The sequence below is a fragment of the Acanthopagrus latus genome, chromosome 23, assembly GCF_904848185.1.
Source record: "Acanthopagrus latus isolate v.2019 chromosome 23, fAcaLat1.1, whole genome shotgun sequence".
In the NCBI taxonomy this organism is placed as follows: Eukaryota; Metazoa; Chordata; class Actinopteri; order Spariformes; family Sparidae; genus Acanthopagrus; species Acanthopagrus latus.
Window position 1 is genome coordinate 23677171 of NC_051061.1, and position 15843 is coordinate 23693013.

The 15843-nt window shown below is 43.6% G+C and overlaps 2 protein-coding genes across 2 annotated transcripts in view; one reads left to right on the forward strand and one right to left on the reverse strand.

The window, feature by feature from the left end:
- Window positions 1-20: 20 nt before the first annotated feature.
- hoatz (HOATZ cilia and flagella associated protein) lies at window positions 21-870 on the forward strand. Its single transcript, XM_037088084.1, has one exon. It carries the CDS (start codon window positions 162-164, stop codon window positions 684-686), a length of 525 nt encoding a protein of 174 aa, XP_036943979.1. The 5' UTR covers window positions 21-161; the 3' UTR covers window positions 687-870.
- Window positions 871-11998: 11128 nt separating this feature from the next.
- gsg1l (gsg1-like) overlaps window positions 11999-15843 on the reverse strand; it is a 24895-nt gene continuing 21050 nt past the window's right edge. The window contains exon 5 of the mRNA XM_037087681.1: window positions 11999-15843. This exon is cut by the window's right edge and continues 269 nt beyond it. Coding sequence (XP_036943576.1) covers window positions 15746-15843 — 98 coding nt within the window. The 3' untranslated portion in view covers window positions 11999-15745.

Genomic DNA, 15843 nt, shown 5'->3' on the forward strand with positions numbered 1-15843 from the left:
TTCTAGTTTGTATTGAGTTTACTGGATAAGTTATCTTTCCCCAATCTATCTATGAATAATATTTTTACCTAACTAGCCAAACTAATTTGTTTTATTTTGCGCGGGTGTTCTCTCTTGCCCTCACTGGCTTGCCGTAGTAGTCTTGTTTCCATGGTGACTGCATGACAACAGCAGCACACTTTTCTTGTTCATTTTTAAATCCTGTTAACTGTTACTGTAAAATGTCCGCCCCAGCTGAGGCTGCACAGCAGGAGGACTTTGATAAGTTCTTCACCGTGTTTGACGGCTCTTCTCCGGAGGATGTGTCCCACGCCAGGCAGCTGTGGAGCTCCCTGTCCCTCCTGCCGCCGCTGGAATCCCGGCTGGTGTCGGCGGACATCCGTCAGAGACTGCCGGTGTCCCGGCCGCAGCGCAGCAGCACCGCCGGCCCCAAAATCATCGCACCTGTGCCGCCGAGCGTCCCCGCTCTCCGGCAGAGACAAGAGGAGAGACAGCGGTATGTGGCCATGGCCGACCAGAGGAGGGAGATCCTGGCCCTGCTGGGGAGGCAGAGGGAGCAGAGGATCCAGAAGGAGCTGATCTCCGTGGACTTTAAACCGAAGATGAAGATCAGCAGAGAGAAAGTGGTGAAGCTACAACAGTCAGACTCTGAGATGGACCAGGAGCTGGTCAGGCAGCTGCAGTAGGACAAATAAATATGTTGAAAATTAAAAATCACTTCTGACTCCAAACAGCAGAAACTCTCTCAAAATTCCTGAAAAATAACAAGGTGTACAGAAAACTACACCTTCAACCAAAGATTTCATTTTCAATCTGTCCATTACTTTCTCAATAAATTGATTAGTTGTCAGAAAATGTTGAACAATGTCATCAGTGACTCCTTTATATGTGTGTTTTTTAATGAGGCAGATTAAAGTTTTGTTTGCAAACCACATTTTTAGAATTTAATTGAATATTTTAAACATGGAGTTTATTAAAGACTGAATCATCTGGTTGTATTCTTGAAGTCGTGCTGCTGTGAGCCGGAGCCGGTACACAGCGGTTTGCTTCAACCAGCATTACATAACGTGAAGTGAAGCCTGTGTGGATATTCAAATTCCAAATATCCAGTGGAGACGGCCAAACCATAATAGGATAAGAAGAGGCCTGCTGACTGTTGACTTTAGCTAATTTGGTTAAAGTTGTCAAAGCACAAAGAGCATACAGAAGCCCGTCGCCCATAAAGGCTCCTTAACCTCTAGTATCCATGAAATTCACCCTTAAGTGGCTTTGAACCTCCACCTCAGATCTCTCCTGAGGATCAGCAGTCCACTTCTGTAACATAAGTTTATAGTTTCTCCACTGTTTAAGAATAGCATGTGATTTACTTGATGGGAGCAGAAGTATATATAGATATGATATATGTGACAGTTTGGAACATGCTGAAGATAGATGAGGAACAGGAAAAGTGGATTATCTTTCTACATGGTGAAACTTTTACCAGCCACCTTAAAAGGTCAAGTGTGTGAGACTAAGGAGGATTTATTGGTAGAAGTGAATTATAATCATGGTTGCGGTGGGAAAATAATAAATGTGTTTTTGTCATCTCAAAGTGAGCAGAGGGAGCAGGTCCTCTTCCATAATCCACAATGTTACACTGCCATGTTTTTCTACAGTAGCCCAGATTGGACGAACCAGACAGACACCGGTTCTACAGAAAGGCTTTCGTGTTTTTCCAACCCAATCTCCAGTATAAATGTTGGGTACATTCGTGCTAAACCACAGATAAATTCAAACTTCAAGTTTCAACTTTACATTTGTTTATTGTGAATTTTCTGTTTCTTATCACCACAATGTTCAGGCACAAACCACTTGGTTTAGAGTCAGGAAAACATCACGTTTGGCTTTAAATACCTGTTACGGTCCCCCAGGATCAGGATGGAGATGGTCCGACTTCCCGAAAAAAATAGCCAAAACTCCAAAACATCAACAGGAGAAAGTAGCCACTTCCTGCATCTCATAGATCGGGGTGTAGTGGCCTCTCGGATTTAACAGCAAGACACGGCGAGTTTCAAACGGGTGTCTTTTTAATTCCCTCTCCTTCTTCTCCATCATCATAAACACCGTAAAAACTACAGGATAAAAACAGAAGACATACCAGATATTTCCATGTAGTTCCACAAACAATTCATATAGAAATCATGTTTTGTTGTAACCCTATTAATCACATTTCAAACCCAGTACAAATCATTTTAACAGGCTAATACTGAATTACCAATGAAATATGACAAGTGTCAAACAAAAGAGTGTTACATGCTTTTTGTGAGGACAACAGAGATGGACTACATATATTCCTCAGAGTCTGAAGTTTCCAGCCTTAAAGGATTACACCCAGACTTCAATGTAATTCAGATAGCATCATCATCCAATGATGAAAATGCTTTGAAATGCCCAAACAAAGCTGCATCATGTGAGAAATTGTCCAGTGAGGATGATCTCAAAAGGTACAGATACAAATTCAAGAGATGCAGATCAGCAAAGAGAAGGAGGTTCTGACCTGAGAGACCTGAGAGACCTGAGAGACCTGACCCTCGCAGTGACGATGGAAGTTCATGTTGAAAGTCTCACATTGACCCCTGACAGTCTCACAGAAAGGAGGGAAACAAGGCAGAGAGGTGGATGATGATGGGGGTTCAGTTGCAGTGGGAACAAGCCCAGTTAAAAGGCTTTCAAAGAAGAAAAGAGGAAAACCACAGGTGGAGGCTGGTGGCATTGCAGCAGGTGCAGGAGATCAGGAGGGAATGATGGGGAGGAGTTTCTGATCACCTGAGAAACTGAGAGATTAGTCTTGGGCATAACAACAATATAAAAATAAGGAAGTTGCAGTATGAACTCATATCTCACAGGATTCAAAAACAGACAACTGTACAAAACAACATACAAAACCGCTTCGCTTTTATTCTATTACTGTACCTCAGACGATGTACGAGCACAGGTGGCTGGGAGGAAAGCAGCACGCACAGCATCATAAAAACACAAGAAGAAGAAAACAGCACTCCTCCAAACAAAAACAGAACAGGCCACAAGTAAAGTTGGCGCTGCTGGACCACATCGTCAACAACAACCTCCCACAAATACACAAATATTGCGTTCCAGGTAACATTGGAGGTTGTAATCTCCGAGTTGAAACTTCTGACTTCCAACCTCAAAGTGTTCCAGGTGCAAAAGTGAACAAAAAGTGCATTATACAGAGAAGAGAAGAAGAAAACAACACACGAGGGAACAGATTAATTTCCATCATTATTTTTGTCAGAGGCATAAACAGTATTCATCAGGTTTTAACACCCTGTATATGAGTTGGAAGCTGGTGTAATGATGACAATGTGCCATAAGATGTCAGTGAACACTCATTAATGGATTTCACCTGATACAGAAACCTGAGTGTGTGTGTGTGTGTGTGTGTGTGTGTGTGTGTGTGTGTGTGTGTGTGTGTGTGTGTGTGTGTGTGTGTGTGTGTGTGTGTGTGTTAGAGGGCAAAGACTTTTATTCTAGATAAATAAAAGGTGTAAAGCTGAACTTGTTGTTTACATTCAGTGTCTCTGATCTGTTGACTCCTGAGCTGAAGCTCGACCGGCTCCACCTGATCATTCAGGGTGAAATCCAGAGACTGTGGCTGGTCGGTGCCAGATATCTCAGCCCGGCAGTGTCTTTTCTCCGGGGTGGAAACAGATCGCTGTAATATCTGCTCGCCAGCTGCTCCTCGCTCAGTGTGCTGCACTTCATCACCGCTCAGATGAGACACGCAGCTCTGAGGGAGTATTATGGTCAGTGGGAACTGATGTTCCTGATATTTAACTGACATTTCGTACAGAGCCTCGGGAGACTTCAGCGTCTGATACAGAGCTGATCTGATGAACCTTCAGCTGCACGACGTGGACGACATGTCGCTCAGAGTCCGGCCGCGTCTCTGCTTTGAGCCTCACGTTTAAAGACTGCACATGTTTGAAAGAATACATCAGGCAGACAAGTCAAATGTTCAACTCCAAGGCATTTTGTCTGTAGAAAATAAAGTTTGAAGACGACACAGCCGACAGGTTTGTTAGTGACGTCGTCTTGACTTGGACACAGAACTGAAACAGAACCAACTCTCCTTTCACAGAATTGCAGTTGTCAATATGAGCAGATTTACTGTGATGTTCATCTTGTTTACGACCTTCTTCTGAGCCCAGTTGGCTCCATGTTGGTGCTGGTGACGTGTTGATGAGACGATGGAGCTCACTGAGCGCTTTAACACAAAACTACATGACATGTGACTGTTGCCACTTAAACCTGCATATTTAAATCTCCTCTAAACTCATGTTTTTGACACTGGTATTAAAAACAGGTTTAGATTTCGTACATTTTTTGTTAGTGTCAGATTATTTATAACATAATGGTGATAAACACTGGTAGGACGAGGCCCCCGGTGGGCCCTGACAGCCTCGAGAAGCTCGTCTCTCAGTACTTTAACTTTAACTCACTGGTTGCTACTTGACAGGTAAATCTTAAAAAACACAATACGTGTTTTCGTATGGCTCGGAAAAAGGTATACGCACATTTCAAACCCCTTTTGTGCGTCAAAACTTTTATAAATGAGGCCTCTGGTCCAGACCAGGTTTAGTTACCATGGTGATCCAGAAAGGTTAAAAGAGATCCACATCAGCGACACATAAACCTCTGTGATGGATGGTACAAAGGTTTATCACATCAAACTGATATTCATCTAATCACTCTTTGCTTTATCATAATTTAAATTTTAGCAGTGAGTGGATCGGTGTAGTCGTGTAGTTCTTCCCCCTCTCAGGGACCTGCAGAGAATAATAAGGACCAGGAGGAAGAAGAAAAAAACCTGTTGATCACAAATACTTAATTCCCAAACTGTCACCGCAACAATGCACCTGTAATTAAAATGGATGTGTGTGTGTGTGTGTGTGTGTTAGTCTACCAGCGCCAGCCATTACTCTTTATATCACTGTGGGGCAGCTGCTCTGCCAGCCGACACCTACAAGAAAAACACATTTACTGTCATTTATTTTGTCTTTTATTAAGTAAAAATTGGCATCAAGTCTTGTGTGTCAAGCAGACACACACACACACACACACACACACACACACACACACACACACACACACACACACACACACACCAGGCATTCAAACAGCCATCTGAGAGGCTCGACACAATCAGCTGCATTTGTTTATACAGAACAAACACACACACGTTTGTACCTCTGTGTTGGTGAGGACTCTTATTTACATAAAGTATTTCCATTCTCCTTATCTCGAGGAAACCCGACAAAATGTCATCAATTCACAAAAACGTCCTCACAGTCGAGGTCTGACGCTCGACACTGAGGCCCAGCACACACACGGGCTGACAGTCGGCCTCTTTGGTGTGGACTCAATTGATTCATTTGGTTCTGAAGGGAGAGTTTGTTACTGGTTAATGTCACTGACAGAGGACTCTGATTAACACACTGACATTTCTCTCCATTTAGATGGGGGAAATTTGGCCAATTCTTCCAAACATTGTGCCCTCAGCGTCTGAATAATATTACAGATTACATTCCAGAGGATGTTTAAACCCAGAAGATTTCACAGAAGTAATCGTTCTAAAAGCTCTGTATAATTGTTTTTATTGACTTCAAATCAAATGCCGACAGCCGGGCCAGAGACCACTGTTCAAGATGCAAAGGTGGCAAAGTACTCATCTTGTTTCCTCCAGTACAGTAACAGAGTTCAGGCTCTGACATGGACTCAGAGTATCAGAGTAAAAAGTCTCCCTCTGAAGGACATTCGTGCTCAAAGCTAACTGAAGCTCACGTCATATTTATATAATTCAAAGACTATTAAAGTTAAAGGTAGAATCAGTAGGATTTGTCCCAGCTGTTCCTGAATGCACCACAAAGACAGCTGATTGTTGAGTCTCATTCCCAGGACGTCAAATAGACACATGTTGGGTTGGTAAAGCGTCCCGAGCAGCAACAATGAGAGAAAATCAGAAACTCCGGCTTGAAAGACTGGACGTGAACCCCTCACACGACCAAATCATCTGTGATGAACTGCATGTTCAAGTTTGTTTAAAGGTGTTTTCTGCCCCCTAGTGGCTGAAATTTAATAACTGAAGCTTTAAATTTTATTGAGAGAAATATCTTTTATCTGTCTGAATCCTCTCTTCTTCACCTGTATTAAAACACTTTCCCTTCTTGTGTCGACCTCTCATGCTCGTATGTGGTTAATAATACAACACAGACAGCATCAAAGGGCTGCTCCCTGACGCAACCTCGCAGAAACAGTCCAGTTAAGTAGCCGGCCGAGCTCTGTAAGGTCCAGACTGTTGGTCCGTGAGGCACCGTGGGTCAGTGTTCGGGGTTAGGCGCGTGTGTTAACAGACGTTTCTAAGATAGATGGTCGTTTCATGTATTTTTAATATAAATGCTCACTTATGTAGCAGACTCAGATATCTTGGCGTGTAATGGTTCTGTAAAAACAGGTCTGAATCCAAAAACACGACTCTGAGACCAGGCGGGAAAATACAGTATGTTCAGTCAAGGGCGGTAAAACATCAGAAGCAGGCAGGCTGGAGGCGAACTGATCCAACAGGGGATCAGGCCAGAGAGAAGTAGCATTAAAAGAAAATGGAGTTTGCAGAGAATGAATGGAAGTGGGTGGATGATGGAATCAGGACAGTACGGTGTGCCGGTGGGCAAGGTGAGGACAGGTGAGGAGGAGCGGCAGGAACAGAGAGGTCTCGACGGGCGAGTTTCAAACCTTAGACTTTAAGTTTACGCTCTAAACAAGTAACAGTGTGCTCGTAACAAACCTCAACCAACTTCAAATGTCAAACAAAGCCAGAAGTTGTTCGTCAGTGATGTAACCGTAGATCTTCGTGGACATGTTAAAGGACAAGTTCCTCCAAAAATGAAAGGTCACGTGAAGTTTTCATTGTCCAAGAAGCGTAAATTGGCTCCATACAGCTCATGTGGCTTAATCCAAGTCAGCAGAAGCCCAGAGATCCCAAATTGGAGGGAGATGATGGCTGAATTTTCACTTTTGGGTCCCTTTAAGTCTTGTCTTGCTGGGAGTGGAGCGTTACATTACTCAACACATAAGTCAACAGATCAGAAGCGAGTTTTTATTTTCACCATATCTGAGACTTCAGGGTCTGAAACGAGAGCGGAATGCTAAAATGTGAGACCACAACAAGTGTTTGCCAGTTAACATGAACACACACCTGCATACATCAGTGCACTGGAGTGTTTTATGTGCTCAGGCTGGAGAGGAACACTGGGGATATTTATGGATCCGTCTCTGGCGTCTGTGACAACCTGTTGTGTAATACAAGAACAAAGATGCATGGAAAAACACAGTCAATGACAATAAACTGCAGAGGGACACAAATCACAGCGACACGCAAGCTTTCCGAAGGCAAGTCCCCGAGGCTGAGTTTAAAGGGAGGTGATATACAACTGTCTCCTCTCCAGTAAAAGCTGCGCACCCAGCGGGATGTTTTACAGTTGATAAGTACCAGGAGCAGTCTCGTAAAAGGTTTCCACTTTTAATGAACAAGCTTCGCGGCCGCTCTCTGACTTTCAGACGTCCTTTGGGATTCAACAGAATGGCCTCAAAGCTGCATTAATGGCGCTTCACTGCTGGGTGTTTGATCGGGCAGCCTGACTGTACCTGCAGAGAGCTGCTGCCGCTCAGACACACTCAGACACTAACATGTTTTACTGCTAATAAAGAAACATCAGCTTGTTTTCCTCCTCCTTGTGTCTTGGCACAAGTGGAGTGAAAATGGCCTTGACAGGAAGCTCATCCGCCTGGTTCCTCTGAACCAATGGACAGCTCGTTAATACGAGTGTTAAATGTTTAACGAGGAGTTTACGAGGAGCTTTGTCTCAGGTTTTTAATTAACTTCTGATTTTAACCAACTGCCAGTACATAAACTTGTAACTGTGGGTCTCCTGCAGGCCCATCGTGCAGTCAGCTCCATGAACTGCAGGTGAGCTAACAAGCTTGCTAATGGTCAGTTAGCGTGCTTGTTAGCTTGGAGAGCTTTAGCTTAAAAATAATATTATGTGTAATGTTGCGCAAAACACCAGAGCGGGAGTAAACAGAACAGCAGAGAGAGAAAACAGCAGTTTCAGGAGTTAGCTATGTGGCCAGTTAGCCTTTAGCAGTTAGCAGTTAGCAGTTAGCGTGACCGCTGCAGGAGCTAACCAACTCGTCCTGAGAGTGCAGTAAGGTGACCAGTGACACTTCCATTGTACCATAAATCACATGTATGATGCTTGCTGCTTCTAAATGCAGTTGCCCTTTGCTAGTTAGCTCAGTTAGCCGTGCAGCTAGTGGTCCAGAATAGTAGTTTGTATTAACACAACCAATGGTAAAAAGTAACACACCGTGACTGAGACATCAACCAAGTAAAATATTAATTCACTTTGCAGCCTGGCAGTTATAAAATGGGGACATTTCTCTGGACAGGCCTCCAGAAACGAGGACGCGTGTTCACCCTGGAGTAAAGTCATTATGTAAACGAACTTCCAGAGCCAAACATTTCACAAAGACGTCCAGATTAATTCCTGTTCTCTTTAAAGAGATTTAAAAAAATAGAATTCAGACTAGTTTATGTGTCTTTCTTCTCTTTTCTGTTGCACATTAGGCCGATTTCAAGACTTTTAACGCTGCTGTTTATTATTGTTTTACTGAATAATGTAACATCCAGCTCCACTGATCACATACATAAAATATCCTTGTTAATGAAAAGGCATTGATCAGCCTGAGCAGCAGAGGTGAGTCTGAGGTGAAGGATGGCAGATCAATTCATGAAAATAAAGCCTATTGATCGCTGGGATGTCCCATTAGAAATGAATTGTGTCATTATAAACGCCTCCTGCTGTCTGATGCAAACAAATAACCAGTTTCCTTCTTCTTCTTCTTCTTCTTCTTCTGACCATTTTATTTGTATTCCTGATGCCAGATTCACGACACAATACCCTGTGACGTCTCTCCGCCCGCTCCATGTTGAATAAAAGCTCCTGTTTAATACCGTGCTGATATTAATAGAGAAGGTCATACAGTGAGCTGTTTGTACTGACTGAAAAATGCAGGTCCACCTTGAGATGAAGCATTACTATCATCAAGCCCCATTAAGCCCCAGAGCAGCACAGAAATATGCATCTAATGTACTCTCCAAGGACTGACACTGTGCCGTGGCTGCTTTAGTGCCAAACAAGAGTTCATGTCATTATTTCTGAGTGTATCAGCTGACAGTGAGGTCGGTGCTGTCACGTTTTTTAACACACAAATATTTGACATTTTGTGTTTAGAATTGGCTGGTGACTTGAGGTGGGGGGTGCATCCATCTTGTTAACTCATCGATCCTCAATCTGACTGATGATTGGACACGTTAGGATCTATGGCCCAGTCGAACAGACCGCAGGCCTCCTGAACCTCAAACTGCTGCTGATGGCAGCGTGAATGTCTGAGCGTGGAAACATCTCCAGGCGCTTCTGGACAGGAAGCGCTGCATCGCTCTCAGACCGTAGATTCACAATCATGTACCTGCAAATCAAGTTTCCCATCTGTGAAAATAAAATGATGGATCCAGGAGTTGTTCTTTGTGAGAATGAATGTGCAGTAACCTGTTTAGTAAATCGTTTCTCTGCGATCAAACTGCAAACCCTCGTGATCTGAAGCTGAACCCCCTGATCTACAAACCACCTACAACTGACCTGATGCCGGCTGGAATGCAGCGTTGAAATCGGTCGGTGTGAAGAGCGAGAGGATCGTGGAGACAAACTGCTGCCCGTCGTGTTTCTATGATACTCTGTTCATTCAGCAGAATCTGTTCTCCCAGGAGACGTCTGCTCTGTGACAAAATATCACAGCGGACACAGACACAGTTCATCGCTTCATCTGGCTTCATTTTGAAAAACATGGACTTCATAAAGTGGGTCATCTTTTACGCAACGGTGACCGAACCGACTGCCAGTTTGGAGGAGATTTAACGTCTGCTTGAAGATGTGTTATTGTTGACTGCTGGGTGAAACATCTCTGATATTATATTCAAACTACAAAACCCAACAGAAAGGTGTCACTTGTATCTAATGTGCTGCCTTCAGTGTCAGTCAGATTGCTGTAAAGAGGAACGATGCTGCTTCTCTCCTTTGTTATATCTCCATTTAAAACAGCAGGTGATGCAGTGAAGCTCGTTTTCCCAGTCTGCATCTCTGCCGCCCATTACAGCTCATAGAGTCCATTCATCACAAGTGTGTGTGTGTGTGTGTGTGTGTGTGTGTGTGTGGAGACATTATGGATCAAAGTGAGTGTAGTCGGCACGTCTGTAAGGGACGGGAGGGAGAGGAATCCATAACTGCAGGTCAGCTCGGAGTTCGATTCTTCTTCAGACGGAGGTCTCTGCAAATCAGAGGAGTTCAGGTGGCAGCGCTAATTTATCTGAATTATTCATGCTGCAAATTATGATTTCACGCACTCGTATTAGTAATGTGTGCCCTCACATCGCTTAATTAATTAGCTTGAATTAATAATTTGTGTGCAGAAATGAGTGCGGAGGTTATCTGGCAGGGTTCACAGCCAAGAGTGTGAAGTGTTGGTCCACGTGTCTCATCTCTCCGTGCTCTCTGACCTTCAACTTTCAAACAAATCATCCAATAATGTCCTAAAAACAGCAGGACACTCCAGCTTTTATCAGATGTTTCTGGTAGAACTACATTTAGTTCTCTTGTTATTTCCAGCAGCAGGGTGGTGGAGCCGATGCAGACTGAGTTCATGGTCACGTACACGATTGTCTCTGAGTTTGTTGCAGCCGCCTGGATTAGCTGCAGTTGCTGACTGTGCAGGACTTTACTCTCAGGAAACCTTAAAGGACCAGTTCACCCAAAAATGCACTCAAGTCCAAAGTCTGAAACTTTGAGTGGAGCTGGAAGCCAGAAGTTGTTGCGACCCCATCTTTCATTTTCGAGCCACTCGTCAGTGATTTAACCTCAGTTCTTTGGACGCTGGCAGATCTGATCACACAAAGTGGATGTGGGGAACTGAAGGCAAACATGTGAATCCAGTCATCATCTCCTCCCTCCATGCTGATGCAACGTCAGGTGAAGTCCACAAAACTTTTCTGGAGCAAAACAGAGTTGCAGCATTCTGCTGAACAACTGAAGGAGCTGGAGACTTGATTTAAAATGCAGAAAACATGATGAATGAATCCACGTCTCTGAAGGACCCAAGATGCATCAACTTCAGATGGAAGAGAACACTTGTAGCTCAGCATCAACAGCTTTTGTCAGCTTGGCATCTTGATCTTGGATTAGATTTTATGAGTTTTCTTTTGTTTTCTTTTGTTTTTCCCAGTTATTTCAGTTGTTTAGGAAAATGCTGAAACAACTACAAACTAGCCCCTTTTACATCAAAAAGGTGGCACATTTACAGCAAGGTAAAGGCGGCAGGTGTAATATTCCTTCTTTTCCAAAAAGCCCCAACTGTGGTAGGTGTGAACATGTGACGTGACGTGAAGCAGGAAGTTGGGCGTGAACAGTGACAATGAATTTGTCTTCAAAATAAGAGCTTTACATTGCACCCCATTGGAGTGTAGAACTGGGTTCTTAGCGGGGGGCTTTTAATTTGAAAGTAGCGACCGTTAGTAGCTCACCGCTACAGCAACAAGCGGACAGCGAAGACAGCTACAGAGACCGAGGAGACGCTGCATCGAACTCCTCCACCACTAACTACAGGCTCATTAGCCTAAAGTGGAAGCTAATGAGATATGAGATGCTCTGAAGTTAATTCATAGAATAATCAGCGGATTTAATGACAACCAGAATGAGTGTGAGCTGCAGTTCTGAGGCAGTTCGGGTTACTTCTTTGACTCGAGGACACTGAAAAGCACAGATTACACCAGAGCTGATAATCTGGACAAATCAAATCCAGTTGGAAACAAAAAAAGACAGGAAACAGGATGTGTAGTACATAGATAAATATATATAAGTAAATACATTCAAACAGATTTATTCAGTAGTCACCATCATGTTTATATCTGCATACAGAGGATTCACGAGCTGCCACAAACCACCAGTTTACAGACGGGCAGCACGAAGATTTAGAAACTTGTATTCGGATTACGTCGACCCCAAAAACCTCCCTGTTGCCACAGCGAGTCTCAGCCAATTTAATCCCAGCTGTTTACAATCCAGCACGTGTTACGCAACTCGCAGAGTATTCCCGGGCCGAGGAAGCAACCGGGAGAGACCAGATTACTGATGTATGCATCCTAAACACGACCCATTACGTTGGGCTTTACGTTGTTTGTGTAAGTGAGTTAAATTAAATATGGCAGTAAGAAATCCTGTTGGTTCATTTAACTCTCATCCGCTGAGGACAAACCAAAGCCGTGTGCTGTCACAGTTCATCACGTATACGTCTAATCTCAGCTCAGATTCAACATCTATACGTTTTCCACTGCAGGGTTTTAATATGTCACAGGTTCTGCGGTCATAGTTGGATCAGTGTTAGGAAGAGATTGAAGACAACATGCTGCGTTAGAGCCAAAGAAGCACGTTTTTAAATATATTTAGTGGCAACTGGAGGAAAAAATAAAAAAACACTGACGCTGATATTCAGAAAAATAGTGAATATCAAATCAGATAATTGTTCAGGCAAATTATCACTCAACTCCAGTGTGAATAAATACATGGAAATAAATATGTATTTTTACTTTTACTTGCACATCTGGGGTTTGATACTTGAATAAGTTTAATATCGAGTACTTTAAGTCTGTCGAACAGTTAAATACTGATAATTGAGACGTCATCTGGCTTTATACTTGCCTATTCTACAACCTACACGTTTGTTTTTCATTTCATTTCATTTCAACATTTCAAAGGAACGTGCAGCTTTGTGATAGTCAGGTCAGGATTGTGGAGTTACTGAATACTGGATTTAAGCGCTGGTTTTGTTCCCTGCAAAGATTTTCCATCATTTTATCTCAACATTTGTGGGAAAATACCAACAATAGCAGCTGAATAATGTGAAATACAGTTTGGATTTCTCTCCTGTGGCGCTCAAAGGAATACTGAGACAAAATCAGAGAATCAGAGACTTTTCTGTGGAAACGAAACCTCGCAGCTTCCCAAAACGTAATCTAACGTGAAGCTGCGGGCTACAGATCGTTAAGTTCCTGCAGTAGAAAAAAAGATCTTTAGACGTCTAAATCTCTTGGCCTCGACAACATCTTCTCAGTTCACAAAATCCATTTTATGTTAAGCCGGTGATTAACAGCTACCTTCTGAACTGCGACCGTTCACACGTCATCTCCTAAATATTCCCTCCGAGTTCAGAAGCGTCCTCTCGCTTTTCAGCTTTTGCTTTCTGAAATCTGCAGGACTCAGTCAAGATCAGATTTTATTAGCTCTCGGTGGCATTACGTCCCCTGGAGACTCACACGCAGCACATTCATGCAGTTAATTTCCTCAGAGGTCAGAGGTGAACGGGTCCCTGCAGCAGCTTCGCCCCCCAAGGACACCGAGACGGAGCGGCACATTAACTCCGTGAGAGGATTGACCCCGTGACCTCCGGGGTGATGGGACTGTCGCTCATGTGTTTCCATACTAACTGTATAACCCTTCACTCCTGTCGACACACACAGACCGCTCCATGAAATATGCTTTATGACTCAGGATGAAGTTCGGTACGAGAGTCAAAGCCTTTCTAATTAGCTGTGTGCTCTAATAATTTATTCCAACGTGTCAATATTTGCCCGAAGCCTTTTAGAAACTGCTGCATGTGAACGGATCGTTCCTCTTCTTCTTCTTCTCCTTCTGTGTAAGAACCTTTTTGTGTGTTCATCCAAAACCTCTCCGACGTTATTAGTGACCGTTCCAACTTGTATTCAGCAAACACACAAATTGCCTGTTCAGCCTGATGAGTTCCACCTGTTCGCCAGCAGCTGTGCGTCTCTGCCGTTTGATTATTAACATAATCGACGCCCCTAAAACGTCTTGAGATTCATCCACAAACGAATCTCACAGAGAACTTCACAGAGGATGTAACTCCAAGTCCTGCTGTCAGAAATAAGCAGACAAACAGAAAACTCATTTAGCAGCGACGACGAAACTGCAAGCTCGTGTTTCATCAGCTCCTCTCCTGTTCAGACTTCAAACCTGGTTTCATTTATCTGACATGGGGTGGCTTCACACAAGTTGTCTTATAGTGGGATTAATAAACAATTATCTTATTTTACCTTCGCTATACATTAAAATCTGTTTCTGCAGAGACTTGACGCAAGAAATAAGCAGCACAGTTTCTGAATCTAAACTCAAATTTGATGTAGAAGTCTTAATTTAAAAGTTATTAAGAGCACGACTGCACTGCCAGCGTCTCGCTCGGTTTAACAAGTGACCATGTTAACTGGTGACTCACTAAACTGTCTGATTGGAAGCTAGGTTGCTAGTTGTGAGACCAGTGCAAATAAAGCAGCCAGCCGTCACCGGTGTCTCACACATAAAGCTGCAAAGACGACAGCTGACGGCTGACAGAGAGGAGATAACTCTTGTAATCTGTAGTAGATTTAATCAATGAGTCTGACAAAAAAAAAAAGTGAATTTCAGATGTCCTGCAGCTGTGAAGTCGGTGTTGAACTTCACACGACTGCACATGAGACCAAATCTGTTAACACTGAGAATAAAAATAAAATCATGCAGCCGTTTCTCAGCCGGCTTCAGGCAACTATTCACAGCGACACTCGTAAAGTACGCCGATCAATCAAATCTGAATCTTTGTGTATCGGTCGAACATTTCCTCGGGATCAACACAGCTGATGAGTGAACACATGTAGCTTCAACAGAACTCTTAATTTTCACATTCAGCGTCACAAAAAAGGGGCTCAGCCTGGACGTGAGCTGTTTAAAAGTGCTATGTGTAGTAGTTTGTGTCTGTCAGACAGTTTCCCACTGCAGCCAAGTGTGTACAATACACAGTAAAACATCTCACTGAACATACTTATAACCCAAGATAACTGAGGATCTCTCTGTCCAGCATAACAACATGTATAATACGTCACATCTACGCCGATGACGACACATTCCTCCGGTTAAAAAAACGAAAAGTTGACTTGTCGAGCTGCTTTGCTGCCTTCTCGTGGTCTGCTGTGACCGCGGTGGCTAATCTTAGCAAATGTATCTTTGGTCGTAGAGATTAGCTGCTGTTAGCATGTAGCTCAGTTAGCCGTGGAGCTAAGTGGCCCTGTTAGCGGATGGTAGTCTGCCTGGATCGCTAACTCTTTAGCTTCTGTGTTTATGCTACTTTTAGGCTACTTGTTAGGCATCATCCTTATTTTGTGGCCACAGAGGTCGCTGTTCAGGAAGTGACATCGGCCTCACGTTAATGTTTTAACATTGACACCATCGATGCTACTACACATAGCACTTTAACATGCAGGAGAACACCGGCTACCCAGATCTCAGAGTGAAAGATTTCACACTTCAAAATGATTTTCGTGAAATAAATAAAAGGAGATTTTTGTCTAATTCAATTAATTTCCTTCGTCAAATAATCTTCAGACAGAGAATAAAAGCTGCTGTGCTTTCGTGTTCGGTGGCAGAACGTGTGGCCGGTTCAGATTTAAAGGAGCAGTTCGCTTCATCATCGCGTCACGCCTCGTGTGGCCACGCCCCCATCACACATGACACGCCCCCCCACTCCTGTGAATGGCTCAGCACTGCTCCTCCCCCAGTGAGTCTGTGTTGTCCCCCAGGTCTATGGAGGCCGACGTGGCTCTCATCTTGCCTCGTCCGGGACCCGGACCCGGAC